Raw genomic sequence first — 21,402 nt, forward strand, 5'->3', positions numbered from 1 at the left:
GATGAAGATGACGCAGCTCTCTGGCGTCCTCACTGCAGTCGGTGAGCTGCACCCACCGCCTGTATGGATGGACTGGCAACCTGGGGTGAATACTCTCCGACACCATTCCGCCGCAACCCCGCCTCCTGCCCGCCTTCACCGCCATTCTGCCTCTTTCCCACCCCAGAAAATGCAGGGACTTTTCTGGTGTGAAAGGGGCCAACCCGGGAATGCCCCAGCATGATCCCTTGGCCATATTCCCAGGTGGGTCCCTGCATTTTCTGGTGTGAAAGGGGTATAAGTCTTCAGTATTTGCATTCCACAACTCTCCCCTTATTCCTCTTTATGTCCACACGTGCTCCCACTATCCTCTGTATAATCTGCCAGTTATAATAATGTTTCTATTTCAGATTTGTAAATAAGCCTGGGTCTGTAGAATCTCGCAAAATGGTTGGGCTCAATGCAGGGCTGTTATTTAGTAAAGGATGATGCTAGAACTTATACCCCTTGTACACCGCATCCTCGACCCAGGTTATTGCCGGGTTGATAATGCATCAATCATGGTTGAGGTGCGTTCTGAAAACATAATTTTAAATTTCCCCAGACCAGCAAGCACCAAGCGTTGCCGCGCCGCTCCGCCCCCCGCCTGACATCAGTGACCCGGCTTTTTGTGATGTGAAAGGGGTATTAAAGTCATATACACTGCCTATTTTATATAGGGAGCTTAAGTTTAGAAGAAAATGGAAACATCAGCCACTGACTCTGCCACAGTGCCACCCAGTGGCCAAATAATCACTGTGACTGGTACAAGAATTGCATGCAAAGCAGAACTTTTAAACACATCTGAGTAACTAAGAATCAGGAATTACTTATTATAATTCAGATAATTTTCAGCCAATGCTTCCTTGTTTAAAAAATTCACACTTAATCAGTTTAAAAAAGGTGTCTTGCGCCTCTGCTTCCACAAACTATCTGCAGTCTAGCAATTTTAGATGTTTCTATCAAACATTCCAAAGAACTTTACAGGAAAACCGTAGCAGTAAAAGTTCATTAGCTCAGACTGGGTGGTACTAATTGGTATTCTTGAAGTGCTTACTGTACATTCAAAGATCTCCTGGGTATTCAGGATCCCTAAACAAGTGTACTCGGCGCTTTCCAGGTCAAGCACAGTGGAAAGTGTAGAAGTCACAAAGTTTTTTATTTTCACATTAAAAAGGCCAATAAACCATACCTATGTTTATTGGGAGGTTAAAAAGAAATATTTATTGTGTTGTGTACTTTGGCGCATACCTAGTCAACCACTAAAAGTTATTTTGATACTACTTAAAACTGCACCAATTCAAATAAAAAGGCAAGTTTAGGATAATATAATGGAATGAAATCTATATAAATGGCTCAATATGCTAATGTGTGCAAAAATATTTTTGATCAATTAAAGTCTTTCATTTAGATATTCTATTACAGTTAAAAGTGATCTGTACAAGATATTCATGTAGAGTATAACATGCACATACAATTAAGGTTAAAATAGTGTATTAAGTGCAAAAACCACAATGTAGGGAGTCTTTCGTTTAGTCCACCGAGTCGTCATTGTATCTAATCTAACATCTAACCCAAACCTAATACTGTAGGAAACTTACCTTACAGAACAAACTCTCACCATGGCAATAATATCTGATGAAGAAGCCAATAAATTCCTACTAGTTTCATGAACAGCTACGTTAATAGACAACACATACACATCTGACTTTTTTTTTTCTAAATAAACCTTAATTTGTTAAATTGTGTTACTGCCCTATTTTGCATACCTTCAAAACAATAACATAATTAAACAAAATGTAATTCAACAGTCTCAGTGTTCCATAACTGCTCCAATGTTAAAACAACATGACTAAACTTCATATTTCCATTGCATCCCTTAACACTGTATGCTGTACACTAGAAAAAAAAAAAGTATAGTTTTCCTATGAAAATAGATATTGTGGCACATTACAACTTCTTGTTATGGGTACAATGTTTTGGCTTGAGAGCAAAATTCTCCCACCACTGAAGTTAGACCTGAACTGTGCGTATTTAGTAGTAGAGTTTAATAAACAGATTTTCTTTCATGATCCTCCCTTTGGACTAAGGCAGCTCAGCGGCATTCATATCTATTTGAAATCGGCCAGGATGTCATTGAAGATGTTCAAGAACAGATGCGCGTGGTGCTCTTTGAAAACCAAGGTAGGTCTGAAGCGGATTGACCGGTCACCACAGCCTCCTAGCACAACACCTGTGAGGATAAATAGCAGTCAATGTTCTAGTTCCTTGATGGCTAACCTTGACACTCCAGCTGTTGTTGAACTACACATCCCAGCATACACTGCTTCAGTTTTGCTATTTGTCAATGCTAAATCTGACGCAGAGCATGCTGGGATGTGTAGTTCAACAACAGCTGGAGTGTCAAGGCTAGCCATCAAGGTTCTAGTCTAATTATACAGCATTTCACATAGTTCTACATTAAATACTACTGTAGTTGTAGAGGGAGAGTGCTACTCTGCAGGTGAGCTTAGGCAATAGCTAGGACATAATTCTGGTACACCCCCCCCCCCCCCCCGCACTGCTGTGAATAGATGATTTGCATAATCGTCCAATCGCAACCTTGGGTGCAGGGGAGAAATCATTTGATGGTCAGTGAGAATCTGCAGAATCTGACATACAGAGACAGTTATGCGAGCGCCCTGTGAGGGAAGCAGGCGGGCAGCTGACATCCACTGACGTCAGCTGCCCGCCCCCACATCACCAGGCGATTTGCATGGGAACGTCCATGTGCATGGGGCATTCCCATGGGCTGTGCCCCCCGCCACCAACCCATGCCCCCTGTAGTTCGCCGTGCCCGCTCGTACCCTGCGCCTGCACAAAATAAATTAGAATGACTTCCTTAATTCAGGCTGTGATTGCTCACAGATTATTAAGTGCAAAATATACAAATTCCAGTTTGAATGTTCCTTTGTACTTTGGTACAATTGACCTAACTCAGCATCTGTTTTTGCAATTGCATTGCTAAAATGCGAACGCTTGACAGAAAAGCGAAGCAGACACGTTATTATTGTAGCCTCCAGTGTGCACAGACTAGCTGCAAAGGCAGGCGTCAAGCCGACATGTTTTGGGTCGCAGCAGATGCGTGTGAAGTCATGCAGCCACGTGAAACCCCCCTTCTTAAGTCACCTCCCTGTCTTCATCCTGAAAATCCCATTGATGACAAATGCCTTCTTAGTGAATGATGTATGCAAATGCTTCGCAGTTTTTTATGCATACAAAGTTTACCAGTTCTCACTCCTTATGTGCATTCTCTCAACTGCATTCCCCCTCTGAATCAGATCCATTATCATAGGCGTGCGCAGCCCATTTTATTAGAGGGTGCACCATGGGGGGGGGGGGGGGGGGGTGTCCATCACATCTATTGGGCGTGTCCATCACCGCCTATGGGCATCAATGCAAACTAAATAGGTGACTTAGTTATGTATATGCACTTCAGAATACTAAAAACAGGGACAGTGCGCGCCGAAGGTGCGCTACAAAAATTTACACTGTAATGCCCATTACAAATAATGCCACACACAGTAATGCCCATTACATATAATGCATTGCACAGTAATGCCCATTCTACATAATGCCATCCAACATAATGCTCATTCCACATAATGCCACACACCATAATGCCCATCACACAGTAATGTCCATTCCACATGCCAGGACTTGACACATTTTTGTAAAAAAGGGACCATAGGGACAGTGCGCGCGCCGAAAATTTTCACCGTAATGCCTATTACACGTCACACAGACATTACATAGTATACCACATGCCATAATGCCCATTATATGTTGTGCCTCACACGGTTAAGCCCATTACGTCTCAGACCGTGATGCCCATTACACATTATGCCACACACCGTGATGCCCATTACACATTATTTGACACAAGTGATGCCCATTACACGTTATGCCACACACCATAATGCCCATTACATGTTGCGCCTCACACCGTGATACCCATTACAAGTGCGCCTCACACAGTGATATCCATTAGATGTTGTGCCTCACATCATGATGCCCATTACGTCTCAGACCATCATGCCCATTACACATTAAGCCACACACCGTGTTGCCCATTACACATTATGCCACACACCCTCGTGCCCATTACACATTATTACACATTATTTGACACATGTGATGCCCATTACACATTATGACACACACACCGTAATGCCCATTACATATTATATAAAACAGGACAGACGGGGGCAAAGATGGACAGATAGAACAATATAGATAGACAGATGGACCAGGGGAGGGGCGAGCACAGATGGATGGATGGGGGGGTAATAGACAGATGGGGACAAAATACCATATTGGGGGACAGACTAACGGATGTAGGGGCAGCATAGACAGAGGGAAGAGTTGGGGGGGCAAAGGAAGGAAAGGCTGGGAAGAGCAAGGGGGGGTTATATATATGTAAGTACAGTATGTGTGTGAGTATATATATATATATATATATATATATATATATAATATATATATATATATATACACACACAAACTCTTACTGTACTTGTAAATGTGCTGCCTGCCTTACTTTCACTTATGTAGATGTTTGGTGAGGCAGACAGTCTGCACAACGACTCCTGCAGGTCCACGGCCACGCCTCCTTCCTTCTCTCTGCAGCCTGCGTGCTCAGCCAATCACTGAGCCGCAGGCTGCTGTGTCAGATGTGATTGGACAGCTGAGCCGTCGCTCAGCTGTCCTGTCCTATACGGCGCCGGCACCCTATATGGTGCTGTCAATCAGCAGGACTCCCGGGACCCGGAGCAGAGCGCAGCGCGATAAGTAAATACACAGCCTGTCCTGCACAGGCGTCAGCGTCCACCGCAGACCCCGCTGGCGTTTGCTCCTCCAAGCAGCCGCGGGGTCTATCTGGCTGCAATCGTGCGGGTGCGCGGGGGTGCCCGATCATTAGGAGGTGCCTGTGCACCCCTGGCACCCCCCGTGCGCACGCCTATGTCCATTATACTGTAGTCCTGGATAATTTCCCAAATAGTGTGTGCCTATCCAATGATTCTGTCCTCAAGACACCACTGCAATGAACTCACACAACATACAGTTGTGCTCATAGGTTTACCTACCATAGCAGAATTTGTGAGTTTCTGGCCATTTGTCAGAGAATATGAATGATAACTCACAAACTTTTCTTTCACTCATGGTCAGTGGCTGGGTGAAGCCTTGGTACTTGTTTCCTAGCACGGCGCCCCAATTTCAGTACGTATGGTACCGTACTGAAATCGCATCGCATGCCGCATTATGGTGTCATGCGATGCGTGCAATGCGATTTCAGTACCACTGGTTCCCGCTCCCTGTCATTCCCGCCCCCTGTCAGATCCTCTCAGAAATCATTGAGGTGATTTTCTGACAGGACTGGAAGCATCCTTCAGAGCTGCTAGGGAATTATACCAACTTACTTTCGCAAATGGCTATATCGATGAATATCTTTACCTTGCCTCAGACGGAGGAAGAGGCGATACAGTTCTTTCAACAGGTACAACTCCTTCCTGTGACGCAGAATTGTGCGAATGGCCACGCAATTCGCCTCTCGGTGAAGGAATGTATGTGGTGGTGCCATGTCAAAGTTTGCCGGCTGAAGGTGAGCCTGGTTTCCTGGGTGCCGCTTGTCCTTTCTTACCATGTTGCGGTTCATCTATTCCTGGGCCCAGGAGCTCACCTCCATGGACTATTGTGGCCAGCAGCTGGACATTTCCTGGGCGGTCCTCTATAACCGCTGGATGCGGGAGGCATGCGATGCGATTTCCCTACGGTGCCGTACGTATGTTAATTGGGCGCCCTGCTAATACATAAGTACCCAATCTTTTATAGTAAATGACCCCTCAATAAGCACCAAAGAGATGCAATAATTGCTGGTTTGACCCACTATAAGATGTAATGATCAGGCGATTACAAACCAGGTCAGAAGACCATGAATGAATGTCTGTGGGTACATATCATGCTTGTTGGTGAACACTACCTTAGGGTGACTGCTTCTCTGTATACCTAAGGTAATATGGGCCCATCCGAGAGGATATCTTCCCTCAACATCCCTGGATCAGTTCTAGCACTCTATTTATCCATTCAGACCAGTAACCAACATAAAAGGCTATAAGCAAGGTTATCAGGAGTTTCACCATTCATTCTACAAATTTCATTTGTCAAGCTGCCATTGTCTGTGAGGTAATTCAGCAGTCACATTACCTTTGTTTCTTGCTTGTGATATCAACTTGCCTCGAGTTGCATCATTCGGAGCGTCAAAGGAACAGAATGTACCTCTGCCTCTAGCTCTGCTCACCAGATGTGGGTAACGAGCCTATAAACATACACATATAAATGTCAACTTATTTAGTGTTGCTATAGGGGAAAAAATACTATTCCTGTAACTGAGAAAACAAATATCTAATGTGAGTCTTGGATTTCTACAAGTTCTAGGATTAAAGTCTACCAATAAAAGCTTTCTTATACTTAGAATTTAATTATTAGAGTATGTTTGAAAAATATCAGAAAGTTGCTGATTGGCTGGCTGTTTATCACTCTCCATTTTATAAATTTTGAAGCTTAGTGCATGTCTGTGGAATGCCCTCCCAAGCACAATAAGACTCTCCTCCAGTCTCCAAACCTATAAGCGTTCCCTAAAAACTCATCTCTTCAGGCAAGCTTATCAAATTCCAGAACCAGTCATAGAACCTTGCATTCTGGTGGAATCGATGCAATAAAGAATACAGTATCTATCCTTTATTTATGTATCAATGCCTATTTCCCTATAGATTGTAAGCTTGCGAGCAGGTCCCTCCTACATGTTGACTGTCTGTAAATACCCTGTTTGTTGTATCACTGTCTCCTTTGTAAAGCGCGACAGAATATGCTGCGCTATATAAGAAACTGTTAATAAATAAATAAATGTCTCTACAGAAAGCATGTAAGTGGAAGAACTCCTGTTGGGTATTATATCCATTTGGCTTCTCTCTGTAGCAGGATTCTATACCTGTCGCCTCCTTTTAGGATTTATGTAATTGGTATAAAATCAATAATCTTGTACTTGATGGTAGCCACATTGTGTTTGTATTCCTGAAATTGTTGTGCGACTTGCCATCTAGAGCAGCATGTTTGCTAGACCTGTGTTGGACCACTCCTTCATTTGCCAATGTATAGCAAACTGCATGGGCATCTGATATAATAAATGATGTATTTACTGGTACAGGTGACAGGATGTTGTATTTGAAAGATTTTGCCTGACCTAGGGAGCATTATGACTTCTGACACAGCCAAGGTCCGCAACAGTGGGAGGTCTAGGGTGAGTGCTCGAGAGAAAGAGAGGGGGGCCTGAAAAAGAAGACGAGCATACCGTGTCCTGTATTTCTGGTCTTATCTCACAATCTAATGCATAAAATGCCTCATTTATGTCGGCTTATATTCTCAGTGGTAGTTTATTTTGAGGACAGGAATAAATCCTCTACATGAAACATGCCAATGTCTCCGATTAATTGTATTCTCTGGCACTATTGTCTCCTTTATTCCATCCCTCACAGGGGGAGAGACGGCAGCATTTGGGTTTGCTTTGGGCTCATAAAAGGAAGCAACACATCTGATTTTATATAGTATAATGGAAAGCCAAACTACACAAAATCAATAAGCAATTATCTGACTGCTCTGTGTTTTTGTTACAGCTCAATGGACTATGAAGAGTTTTGAATGGATGTAAACAGAAACTGGGAAAGGCTGCAGAAAGCCTGAGGATTTACTGCAGCCATAAATCTCACAACAAAAGGAATGGCTCCTGTCATTTAGGAGGGGGCTACAACTGGACATGTCCCCCAAAAAACACACACAAAAAAACAATGTTTTGTGCTTTCTAGCACCATGGCTGCTGGCTGATTCTTTATACATTAAAAAAAGTCAGTAATAAACAGGGAATACTTCTTTACATTTTCCAGAATTCTTTTTATTTTTAAATCAACTTTGTTTCATTCATTTGGTTTCCACTCTACCCTATTAACTGGGGTCTGCGGGGGCTATTACAATGTCATGGCAGCTATGATGTATAAGCAGGGGGACAATATTATTGGTCGCTCCTTCCATTACGGGACCAGTACCACTGCTGCCAGACTGTTATATGTGCAAACATATATTCACATATGTCTATAGATTGTAAGCTTGTGAGCAGGCCCCTCCTACCTCTATATCAGTTTGTTTCTACCCAGTTTGTTTAATCTCTGTTGTTTCCAATTGTAAAGCGCAACGGAATATGCTGCGCAATATAAGGAACTGTAAATAAATAAATATTACAAACATGGCAGCATGATGTGCCACCAGCAAGTGGGAAATCCACCACTGTGTATGAGGACACATCCATAGGTTTGGATGGAAATACTCTTTCCTAAACATAATTGCAGAGTGATTACATGGAACAGTTGTTTGCCTCCTGGCTTTCAGCAATGGATAACATTAATAACCCAAACACTCCGGTTATACAGTATCATTCTTTTTTTTATAAATCATGTTATGAAGATGCAAATATATAGAGCTGTAACCTGGAAATCCAGAAGTCCATCTAGAAGAACCTTTCCGGTTTGAACAGCGTTGTTTATAAGATCTTCACGCTTGATTACATTTATAACTTCAGCCAACAGGAGGGTTTTGGATGGTTCCCCAAGCCAGGTGTTGAAAATTCGGTAAGGCTTGTAATAAATACAAATTATTATTTACAAATTGTGCGCTTTATAAACAATTCTACAAGAAATTTGTTGAAATAAATCAATAATAGTATTTTAGAAGCTAAACAAAAATGTTGTGGAAATGATCTAACAAATATCCAGGTCCTATAGATCTGTTTATCAGATAAACAAATAACAAATTAAACTTTGCCTTACCATTAATCAATGAAAATCAACGCAATGACAGTTGGAATCTGGTAGTCATGGTTACATTACCTTTTTCCTTCAGAACAGTTTTAGCGAATGCTCCACACAGTGATTTTAAAACCCCCACTAACTGACTGTCTAAAGGTGGTAGGGTGACCAACTCATCCCTTTAATCCGGGACACATATTAATTACACAGGTTCTGTGGCTGGCTTTCACCTGGTTTTAAACTGCCACACCTCAAGACTCCATTTCACCTGGTTTTAAACTGCCACAGAACCTGTGTAATTAATATGTGTCCCGGATTAAAGGGATGAGTTGGTCACCCTAAAAGGTGGCCATACACTAGAACAATGTCAGGCCCAAATGCACAATTTAAACGGGTGGTGCAGTCGATTGTGTGCACATTGTGAGGTATACGATGCGCGGTCACGCAGGACGATGCTCGGATAATACGCGCTGCATGTATATGATCCATTGGCTTTGCTTGCGGTCATAAGCAGATTGCATGTGCTTTTATAGCACATAGGATTGCTCTTATGACCTGCATATAACCACTATCTGTATGTATGCAGGTCATTCTGATGTATGGCCACCTTAAGGCTGGGAAGACATTAGAGTGATAGGTATTACATAGAGCTTTAGGGGCACATTTATCAAGTAATATTTGCGGCTAAATCCCCGAAAACAACTGTTTTCGGGGGTTAACCGCAAATATTAAGTATCACCTAAATGTATTAAAGGGGGACAGCAGCTGGAATCTCCGATCCCTGCTGCGATCCCCCCTGCAGCGCCACTGGCCGAATCCCCCATAGGTTTCTATGGGGGATGCGAAGCTGCCAGATGTATCAACATCGGGCAGCCCAGTTTCGCATCCCTGGGCTATCGCCACTCTGGGATGGCGACAGCCCATTGTAGCCTATGGCTACACATCTCACTGCCCCGCGGTCAGCGGGGTCAGTGCGTAACCGTGCATGCGCAGACCCCTAGGCTTCCGGCTCCAGACATCGCAGGGACAGGCTCCTTTCGAATCCCTGTCCCTGCGCCCTCAAACTTAATACATTCAGGTGATATGATCGCATTTGATCGGTAATATTCCACCCTGATCGCATTGTAAATGCGATCTTGATAAATGTGCCCCTTAAGCTGTATCTGGAGCTCTCTTATTTTATTTATATATAGCACAGTAAATACATTGACAAGGGCATGCTTAAATGATGTATTGTGCATAACATTATATACATATCTATAATGCAAAGTGTATACTGTACATTATTGTCTTCTTCAAGCTAACTGATAAGCTAGTACTATCTGAATTCATACATAGTAAATGAATTCACCCGGCATAATGAAAAATGAGAATAGAAATAGAGTTGCACACACTTGCCAGGTAGAATATTGTATGAAGAATTTGTAATAACTATTTGAAAGCTCTTAACATGAAAGGCTCCTGCTGTTAGAGGAGTGAAAATGATGGAAACCTATAGAAAAAAGGGGATTTTGTACTTACCATTAAATCCTTTTCTCAGACTCCATAGGTGACACTGGAGAGTTACAGTGGGGAATAGAAGGCGACCACAGGGAGCTTGGGCACTTTAGAATAAATTAATAGTGACTAACTCCTCCCCTTCTACTTCCTCTCCTAGGCAGTTAAGTATGTGCCCGGAGGGAGCTGGAAGAAAGGAAAAACAACCCACTTCCGAGAGGAGGTCAAACATAACATAACAAGTCACACACACACTCACATAGAGTGAACATATAGTTTGAAGAATAGCATTCATAACAGAATGAACTCATCCATAAAACTTAGAACTCAGACTGAGTACAGTAGTCTCTTTAACCTCAGGTAATTGACCAACCTGAAAACCAAACAGTAAACCGGAGAGACAGCGTCGGGTGGGCGTCCAGTGTCACCTATGGAGTCTGAGAAAAGGATTTAACGGTAAGTACAAAATCCCCTTTTCTCTTTCCTCCACTAGGTGACACTGGAGAGTTACAGTGGGGACGTCCCAGAGCTCCCAACACGGGTGGGATGACGCTGAGAACCCCTTAACACAGAACGGCCGAACCGCGAAGCGGCCGCCGCAAAAGTGTCAAACTTGTAAAAGCGGACAAAGGTCCTCTGACCAGACCACGTAGCCGCTCTACATAGATCCTGTATAGAAACTCCACGGGCAGCCGCCCAGGAGGTACCCACCGACCTTGTAGAATGGGCGGAAATTGAAGAAGGTGGCACCCTAGAGGAGGCCACATAAGCTTGACGAATTGTCAATCTTATCCACCTGGCCAGGGCCTGCTTGGAGGCTGGCCAACCAGGACGCAAGGAGTCATAGAGGACAAATAAGGCATCCGACTTACGTACAGACTCTGTTCTGGCCACGTAAATTCGCAAGGCCCGGACCACGTCCAGCGCCCTAGACTCCTTTGAGTCCTCCCGAAAGGCCGGCACCACAATAGGTTGGTTAATGTGGAAAGCCGAGACCACCTTTGGGAGAAAAACACTAGAGGTGCGCAGCTCCGCTCTATCCTCATGGAAACGTAAGAAGGGTGCCTTACAAGAAAGAGCACTGAGCTCCGACACCCTTCTAGCTGAAGCCAAGGCCAATAGTATGACAGTCTTCCAGGTGACGTATTTTAGTTCCACCTCCTCCATGGGCTCAAATACAGAGGACTGGAGAAAAGCCAGTACCACGTCCAGGTCCCATGGAGCAGTAGGAGGTCTGAAGGGAGGTTGCAGCCGCAACACCCCCTGGAAGAAAGTCTGTACCTGAGGAAGAAGAGCCAGCTTCTTCTGGAAAAAAATGGAGAGGGCGGATACTTGAATCTTCAAGGACCCCAGCCGGAGTCCTGAGGCCAAACCCTTTTGCAAGAATAGCAGTAATCTGGCCAGTTTGAAGTTCACCGGAGAAACCCTCCTGGATTCGCACCAGGCCACATAGGCCCTCCAGATGCGGTGGTAATGCACCGAGGTAACCTGCTTTCTGGCTCCTATCATGGTTGGAATCACCGCCTGCGGGATCCCTGCCTTCCTCAAGATGGACCTCTCAACAGCCATGCCGTCAAATGAAGCTGCTGTAAGTTGGGACAGGCGAACGGACCCTGTGTTAGCAGGTCTTCGCAGAGAGGCAGAGGCCATGGCTCGTCTACTAACAGGCCTGTTAGTACCGTGTACCACGACCGGCGAGGCCAGTCCGGGGCAATGAACAGCACCGTCACCGACTCCCGTCGGATCCTCTGCAGAACCCGAGGGATGAGAGGCACTGGAGGAAAGATGTAAAGGAACTGATCCGTCCAGGGTGCCGCGAGAGCGTCCACAGCCACCGCCTGTGGATCTCTTGTCCGAGCGCAGTACCGGGGCAACTGATGGTTGTGTCTGGAGGCCATCATGTCTATCTGCGGACAACCCCACCGACGGGTCAGGGTCTGGAAGACCAGAGGGTTCAGACACCACTCTCCGTGGTGTACGTCCCGCCGGCTGAGGTAGTCCGCCTCCCAATTTTCCACGCCTGGAATGAAAATGGCGGACACGGCCCCTGCGTGCTCCTGCACCCAGCACAGAATCCTCTTTACCTCTCTCATCGCTGCACGGCTGCGGGTGCCTCCCTGCTTGTTGATGTAAGCCACCGCCGTAGCATTGTCGGACTGCACCCTGATGTCCCTGTTCCGGAGAACCACTTCTGCCTGGAGCATGGCGTAATACACTGCTCGCAGTTCCAGCACATTGATGGACATCTGTGCTTCCTCCGGGGTCCACAGTCCTTGGAAGCGGAGGCCCAGCGTGACCGCTCCCCAGCCCCTGAGGCTGGCGTCCGTGGTGAGGAGCGTCCAATTGTGAATGGCGAACCTCCTCCCCTCCTGCAGGTTGCTGGAGTTGAGCCACCACGCCAGTGACGCTTGAGCCTGATGGGAGAGAGAGATCCTCTGCTGTAGAAACAGGTGTGAGCCTGTCCACTGGCGGAGCAGACACAAATGGAAGGGGCGAGATCGAAACCGCCCGTACTGCACCGCCTCGAACGTGGCCACCATCCTTCCCAGCAGCTTTGTGCAAAGGAGAACTGTGACTGTTCGATGCTGCAGCACCAGTCGAACCGCTTCCTGCAGGGACAAGATCTTGTCCATGGGGAGGAACACCCTTCTCTGGACAGTGTCCAGAATCATCCCTAGGAACAGGATCCTCTGCGATGGGGTCAGCTGTGACTTCTGGATGTTGAGCATCCAGCCATGGGACTCCAGGGTCCGACGTGTCAGTTGGATGTTGTGCAGCAGAACCTCCTTGGACGGAGCCTTCAGCAGAAGGTCGTCCAAATAAGGGACAATGGTAACTCCCTGAGCCCTGAGTATTTCCATCATGACAGCCATCACTTTGGTAAATACCCGAGGCGCAGAGGAGAGGCCGAATGGGAGGGCTCGGAACTGTAGGTGATAGTTCTGGACAGCAAACCGCAAGAATGCCTGGTGAGGAGGCCAGATTGGGATATGCAGGTATGCATCTTTGATATCGATGGATACAAGAAACTCCCCTGGTTCCAGGCCTGCAATGACAGACTGGAGAGACTCCATCTTGAAGAGAGTGAACCGCAAGAAGGGGTTGAGCTGCTTCAGGTTCAAGATGGGTCTCACTGAGCCGTCCGGCTTGGGAACCAGAAAAAGGCTGGAATAGAAACCCCTTGCCCTTTCTGGTTCCGGGACCGGGATAACCACCCCTTGATCCCTGAGCTTTTGGATGGCGGCCTGTAAAGCCCTGCCTTTTTCCTGAGAAGCTGGCAAACCTGTGGGAAAAAACCGTTGAGGAGGAGGCAACAAGAAATCTATCTTGTAGCCTACTGCTACCAGGTCCTTTACCCATGCATCCTTGCATGAACCGGCCCATACCTGATGGTAAAAGAGAAGCCGGCCTCCCACCCTGTGATCTGGACAGGAGCTGGGGGAGTCATGCTGAGGGCTTTGAGGTAACCTTTGCATCAAGTATTGGAGCACTGGCTGATCCTCTGCCTCTTCCTCGGAAGCCTCTGGAGCTAGTAGCCGCTCCCCTAGACCTACCCCTGAATCTGGGGGTGGACCGAAAGGACTGCCCTCCAGTAGTAGGAAATGACCTACGTGGGGGAGGGGCTGCAGTGGGCAGGAACTGAGACTTACCCCCTGTAGCCTGCGAAATCATTTTGTCCAGCTCTGGACCAAAGAGGGCCTCCCCAGCAAAGGGTAATGCCTCCACCGCCTTTTTGGAGTCGGCATCTGCATTCCACTGTCTCAACCAAAGAGTACGGCGAGCAGAAACTGAGAGAGCAGAAATACGGGCCGCAAGCATACAAACGTCTGAAGAGGCTTCAACCAAGTAACCTGCAGCCTCACGTATGTGTTCCACTAAGAGCAACATATCACTTGCCCCTGGTTCTAGAGAGGAGGCCACCTGGGATGCCCATACCTCCATGGCCCTATTGACCCAGCAACCCACCTGTGCCGGACGTTGTAAAAGACCAGCGGCTGTATAAACATTCTTCAGAGCACTCTCTAACCGCCTATCAGACACATCTTTTAGGGTAGAGGCACCTGGGATGGGTAACACTGTCTTTTTAGACAAACGTGATACCGAAGAATCAACAGCAGGTGGCGTCTCACATGACTTTCTAGCATCCTTAGGAAAAGGATAGGCAGTGAAAAATCTCTGAGAAACCTGAAACTTTTTGTCTGGGTGTAACCAGGCTTTTTGCAAGTGTTCATCCAGCTCCTCTGAGGCTGGGAAATATGCAGACTGTTTTTGCCTTTTAGCAAACACTGAGGGACGCGCAGCCGGTCTCACCTCCTCTGCTACATTGAGGGTTAACCGGACTGCTTGTATTAAGTCCTCTAAACCCTGAGAAGGGACATCAGTGTCCTGCATAAGCGGAGCATCAGGCTCAGCATCAGGCTGAGCATCAGGGTCATGAAATTCACCCTCCTCTAGAGCTGGCATGTCATCATCTGTATCATCTAACAGAGGGACCTGAGGAAACATCCTACTAGCAGAAGCCAGTCTAGGGGGAGGGGGTGAAGAGGTGTCTGCATGCAATGCTCTAGACAAACTCTCCACAGCAGAGGTTAACTCTGCCTGCTGATCCCTGGCTGCATCCCTATCTTGTCTGGCAGAAGATAACTCAGAAGCTAGCTGAGAAATTACTGTAGACAATTGTGAAGCCCATACAGGAGGTTCCTGCCCCGATGTAGTTGGGGTGGGGGCTGGGGATGCAGTACATGAGGGACATAAAATGGCGCCCTCCGCGTGTGGCGCGAACTTATTGCTGCACTTTTTGCACGCAATCTTTTTACCAGCCATCATACACTCCGCAATCTTACACAGAAAGGAGAGAAAGATGGAATACCGGACAGGAGAGGAGGTATAGGAAAGAGGCAGAGTCTGCCACGAGGCCGCTACGCGCACTGTATATAAATATAACTTGCGCCGGCTAAGGGACCTTTTTGGACACAGTCCAAGCTGCCCTGACCTCCTATGTCCCGCTGTGACTCACTGAACCAGGGTCACCGGCACTTCACAGACGCTTCGAGGGAGCCGCGGATCACGCTGCTGCTTCAATGGCCGCCGCTTCTACAAAGAAGGAGGAAGCGGAAGTACCCAGCATGCCGCGCTCTCGCTCCTCAGGAATGGCGCCGTGTTTAAAAGTGCGCTGCCGCGGCTTTTTACACTGAATCCCCCGCTAGCGGGGAATCAGTGTTATACTTACCCCTGCCGTAGCTGTCGGGTGCGGCATGCTGAGTGGTCCTCGAGGCGCGCTGCAAGCAGCGGCGACGGGACCTCAGGATCAGTGGATCCTGCAGCCAGGTACCGGAGGCGAGCTGCATGCAGCTGCGACCGGACCTGCCGACAGCGCCCGCGTCGCAGGCAGGTAGGGACAGGGAGCTACCTGCCTGTCCTCTTTGCTGATTGTAGCATCATTATATTAAAAAAAACAAAAAAACCTATAAAGCTCAGGAGTGAGCCTTGAACGCACCCAGCTCCCGCAGGGCACATGCTAAAACTGCCTAGGAGAGGAAGTAGAAGGGGAGGAGTTAGTCACTATTAATTTATTCTAAAGTGCCCAAGCTCCCTGTGGTCGCCTTCTATTCCCCACTGTAACTCTCCAGTGTCACCTAGTGGAGGAAAGAGAAAGAAGCACTTCTATACAAGCAAATATATTGTTACTAGCTAGGATTTAAGATGGCCGAACACTGCGCGATAATCGTGCAAAGCAGCCAACTTAGTGACTAGGTTAAACTCTTATCATTCAGTTCATACTGTAGTACTGTCTGGTGATCGTTTGCATCCTTAAAACAGCTGAAAAATTATCTGGATCATATGGTTGGGTCCAGAACTTGTTCGATCCACCCAAACATTGCTCAGCCAATTGAAACTTGTATTGAAGCAACCTGACTATCGGGCAGTCAGATTCTCACTGTTCGTATCCGTTAGTTGGCTGCACTAACATGCAGGTATGTGGACAGTTTCACAATGGTTATCATGAATTTGGAACACAGTCAGTGGCAGAGCTAGGGCTCTGCAGCCCTAGCCGAGGCGGAGGGGGAGCCGGTGCCATGGGGGCGCAGGGTCCTGGTGCAGTGACCTGCGGGAGCCGTAGTCAAAATTAAAGTGGGGGGCTGTGGCTGCTCTAGTCTCCGGCCACTCTCACTATGCTGCAATGCCGATTTGCTCCCTTGTACAGACAGCCGCTGACAGCCGGAAGCTGTAAAAAAAGAATGCAATGAAAAGCCTGCGGCTGCACAGGCTGCAGTGTTCTCCCCACGCTTTAAATTATGGGCGGTCCACCTGGCAGCCAATACCCCTGTTGTCCAGCAGCTCTTGTTTGAGATGGTTTCGGGCGCACAACAGGGGACGAGCTGGGAGCAGGAGGCCAGGCGGCGCCATAAGTACAGCACAGAGCAGGAAGCTTCTGTACAGGGGAGAGAAGGTGACCCACTGGCGCCACCTGTACAGCACAGAATTGAAGCCCCTGCGCCGCCTATATGCAGAGAAGTAACCCAGGATGAGGCGGCGCAAAATTTCTAGTTACGCCACTGAATACAGTGTTGGTCTATAGAAAGACACAGGAGAGAAGTAAAGCATTCAGAGACCAGGTAACTAATTAATATAGGAAATAGATCATTACATTAAAAAGAGGAGTCACACCCACTGGGCTTCAGGTGTATATATAAATGTAGTCAGAAAATGTAATTTCCTGGACTGCACAGGTGACAAAGGCTCATCCACTGCGACAGCCAAAGGCATTTCCATTATCAATTAAATCGCTTTCTTTTTTTCTTATTGACTGTAAGAACTTAGTTTATTAATTTTATCACCTAATATTAAACAACCCTCCAAAGTCACTAAACCATGCTAGAAGTAGTGGGAATCAGCATTTGCCAACCAACAGCTATGAAGGAGGCCTTAATGATCTTCAACTCCTACGTCTTCTGAGAAATTAAATCAAGATAACGAAGAAACCTCTTCTTTCCTGGTTGATGCTGCACTAGCTATAGTTTATGTATAACAATTGCCATTATTGGTCCCTATGATTACTTACTGCATCCGGTCGGAGCTCTTCCTTATGGAAAAAGCCTCCTGTCATCATTTTCTTGCTGAAGGAAACAACATCAGCTGGGTCATCGATCCCCCAGTGTTCATGGGCCCAGAATTTACCAGTAGAACCACCTCCTGTCTGGACTTCATCCACCAAAAATGCACTTCCATGCTAGATGTGAAGAGACAGGTTTTACATGAGCACAGTGAAATAACAGATTATAATATAGTATATACAGATAATACAATGGATAGATTCATTTAAATGACATGTTCTCATTCTTAACAGATAAGCAATTTGATTCAATGTTGATGTATGATAGATAGCATATTTGTTATGTGTTGTGTAATAAATCATTTTATACCAAGCACTGTATATACCAAATTACATTTGCTGCTCCTATCATCATATCTTTGCATATGGTGATATTGCTGATGAAAACCATCAATGACCAGATGTCAAGAAAGACATACAGATATTTCACTTGCATATGGTAGAAATATATACCAACATATATACCATATATTTTTTTTTGTATAGTAGTACAGGTATATTTAGAAACTGCTTTTTCTTTTACTTCTACCGTAAATACTTGAGTATAAGTCGACCCGAATATAAGCCGAGGCACCTAATTTTACAACAAAAAAACTGGGAAAACCTATTGACTCAAGTGGGACCCTCACTCGAGTATAAGCCGAGGTAGGGGGCCTTTTTCAGCATAAAAAATGTTCTGAAAAAGTAGGCTTATACTCGAGTATATATGGTATTTTAACCCCTTGAGTGCCAACATATCTGAGAAATATGCAAAATATCAGCTAAAAACTCCAGTGTTGCTCACATTTGTTATATAAATTTAAATAAAAAATGTTGTGTAAAAAAAAGATTATATTTCCTATATATGGTATACATTACAGTTCATTATGATGAATAAAAATGTTTGCTTGACAATTTTCACACTTATTTTGACAAATTCACTACACACTGAAAGGGTTAAATGTACTGTATTTGCATTGTATATATAGCTATAATATAATCATTAACGTAGCAATGCATATCCAGGTGGCGGATGGTCCATGTTTAGGTTCACCACCATGATCGACAGCGTCTAGTAGACACCTAAACTTGGACGACGGCGTCTAGTAAGACAGTGACGCCAGATTGATGCAATTGAAGGTTCGACGGGAACGTGGTTGACAGTAGCAAGTATGACACAAGTTTTTAGAAAAGGGGATCATTTATACACTTTGCTGGCGTGCGAGTATTATGTACTCTACAAACATGCTATTCTCTGACTTTGACTAAAACAAATAACATTAAAAACCTTTTTATCTAATACCTTACAGAACACAGCAAGGAAGGCAGAAATTGGCAGGGAATAGTGGGTTTTAGATTCCAGAGATTTTGTTTTAATTATTTATTGACTACTTTATCTACATTGCAAACATGGGTTTTATTATTACTTTTCCATTTTACCATTCTCACCTAGGTAGATTTCACATAGGCTGATCACTTACTATAGACCATAACTCACAATGTGGGACACCTTCACAGCTGATTTCACATATGGAATTATTCTGGTTTCACACTTATATTGATTTATTTTTCCCAATCCCTTTCCCATTAACATTTAATTACATAGTTTAATATACCGAAATGCATTATCCACATTAGATCCCAGGCTACATTTTATAATCTAGAGATATTTATGGCTAGGCATCAATATAGAGAGTACCCAGCCATTCTGTTCTGGATCTATAGTGTTACATTCATCAATCTTATATATTAAGAATTTGTCCTTATACATCACTGCTGCAGTCACACCTTTATGACCCTCATGGGGCCTTATTCTAGTTCACTCTTAGAGGCAAATTATTCTTAGCTGGACAAAAACATGGGGGTTATTCTGGTTGAGTCGGTCCGTTCCACATTCTTTCGGACGGCGCCTTTTAGCTAACTGCGCATGCGTAAGCAACGCAATGCGCATGTGCAACACTGTGTCTCCGCAACTTGTTCTCAACAATACAGTCTAAAAATGTCCACCGAACACTCTCGGAAAATATGGGCGTAATGTGGGCGTGTATAAGGGCGAAGTTTCAAAGTGGGCGAAACTGGGCGTAAATGTGGGTGTAGACGTGGGAGTGCACGAACAGTAGTAGGTGTGCATTTGGACCAGAAACCGAGCGCAAGCGAACCAACACGGCAGAAATCTTCGGTGAAAACAAGCAGCTTTCACATCTCGGAGGGCAATGGTTCATGCGCTAGGCATTTGGATCGCCCAATTAGTACGCCCGCACCTTAAATACTCGCAGCTGAGCACAATACAATCCAGTCCTCTGGTCATTAGTGATTAAACACATTCCACAGGTTCAATTGGAACCACTAAGTCATTGCTGGCTAAATGGGAGAATACAAAATAGTTGAATAAATGTTGCTGAAGGTGTGGTGATGTGTGTGTGTGTGTGTGTGTCTGCCCAGCGATCTAGCTTTATTATAGTGCACAATTCATTGCATGACACAAAATTAGATAATTATAAAAAAATAGAACGTTCGCCAGTATGCAGAATGCATAACACACGTACTGTGTTTTAAACTGTAGGTATTTTACATTTATTACCGGTATGTGTTAATCACAATTTGTTAATTTGTAGTGATTACATTTGCCTTGCAATTAAAATATAGTATGCATACATAAACACAGGTAAAGGTGCAACAATGAACTAATAAAACTTAACATGATGTAAGGGTTAATCTCAATTGGAAGTAATGTGTTTAAGTGTCAATTAGGAAGTAATTGATTACAATTAAATATAATATATATGTTACGAGGTAGCCTAATTGGATAAATGTGTAATGTGGGTGAAGCATGATTTCCGAATAGATTTGTGAGGTGGGCGCAAAAACGCCAACTCGGTGCGTACGGTCAGCTTCCCCTCCGTTCGGACGCAGTAGGACCGTGCAGCATCTTTGAGTTCTGACCGCACACGGATGTGTGGATGCAGTCTGAAGACACTCCCTCTTCTTTGAAGGTCCGTCCGAACGGATGTGGACGACATGTAGGCGTGTGTTCTTTGAAGGTCAGACGTGCGTTGCATTCGGTCATTTCCGAACGAACGCGCATCCGAAAGAGTCAACTAGAATAAGTGTATGTGCACTGCAGGTGGGGCAGATGTAACATGTGCAGAGAGAATTAGATTTCGGTAGGGTTTTTCTTCAAAGTGAGATCTATATTGCAGTGTAAAAATAAACACAGAAACAAAACAACTCACCAAATCTATTTCTATCTGCACCTGTTACATCTGCCCCCCTGCAGTGCACATGGTTTTGTCCAGCTAAGAAGGAATTTGCCTCTAAGAGTGAACTAGAATAAGGCCCATGGTGAGCCAGGTCATGTGTTACGTATCATATTAATCAGCACAGTCTCCTGGTGCACCCTAGCCACATCACATTGCAACCAAGATGCATTTTGGGCAAAAAAAGCTACCCGGTGCTAGTAGAGATGCACAGAACATGGCAGCTGACTGGCACCAGGTATCGCACACAGCATGGCGTATTGAGGCTAGATGTATGAGGGCATCTATTATGTAATGGGCACTTATTATACAGTACATTTGCTATATTTCTTTACATAGCAGGGATCATATTTACACATTATAGTGAATATTCTACCCCAAAATTAGGACAGGGGATTCACTTTGCCAAAATGGGTGGGTACTGGGGGCGTGGGATCTGGACATTCTAAGATGCACATAAGGGCTCTGTGAGAAGATCTCAGGTCATATCAGAGCGGTAATACTATTATACTACAGTCCATGATAAAACATCCTTCCAAGACTTTAAGTTTCTTCTTTATTTCTTTGTTTAAAAGGTGTACGGTTGTTTGGTCGACACTATAAAGGTTAACATACATTGAGTTGACCACTGAATTTAGACACAGAC

The 21,402-nt window shown here is 45.2% G+C and overlaps 1 protein-coding gene across 1 annotated transcript in view; it reads right to left on the reverse strand.

Annotated features, from left to right (window-relative positions):
• Window positions 1–266: 266 nt before the first annotated feature.
• The window catches only part of ABAT (4-aminobutyrate aminotransferase), a 186,344-nt gene continuing 165,208 nt past the window's right edge, over window positions 267–21,402 (reverse strand). Inside the window, exons 13-16 of the mRNA XM_083153381.1 lie at window positions 17,470–17,637; window positions 8,592–8,738; window positions 6,262–6,373; window positions 267–2,251 (exon numbers count right to left, since the gene is read on the reverse strand). Of these exons, the coding sequence (XP_083009507.1) occupies window positions 2,130–2,251; window positions 6,262–6,373; window positions 8,592–8,738; window positions 17,470–17,637 (549 nt within the window). The 3' untranslated portion in view covers window positions 267–2,129. The remainder of the gene's footprint in view (window positions 2,252–6,261; window positions 6,374–8,591; window positions 8,739–17,469; window positions 17,638–21,402) is intronic.

Source organism: Crinia signifera, chromosome 7 (assembly GCF_055691185.1).
Source record: "Crinia signifera chromosome 7, ASM5569118v1, whole genome shotgun sequence".
Taxonomy (NCBI): domain Eukaryota; kingdom Metazoa; phylum Chordata; class Amphibia; order Anura; family Myobatrachidae; genus Crinia; species Crinia signifera.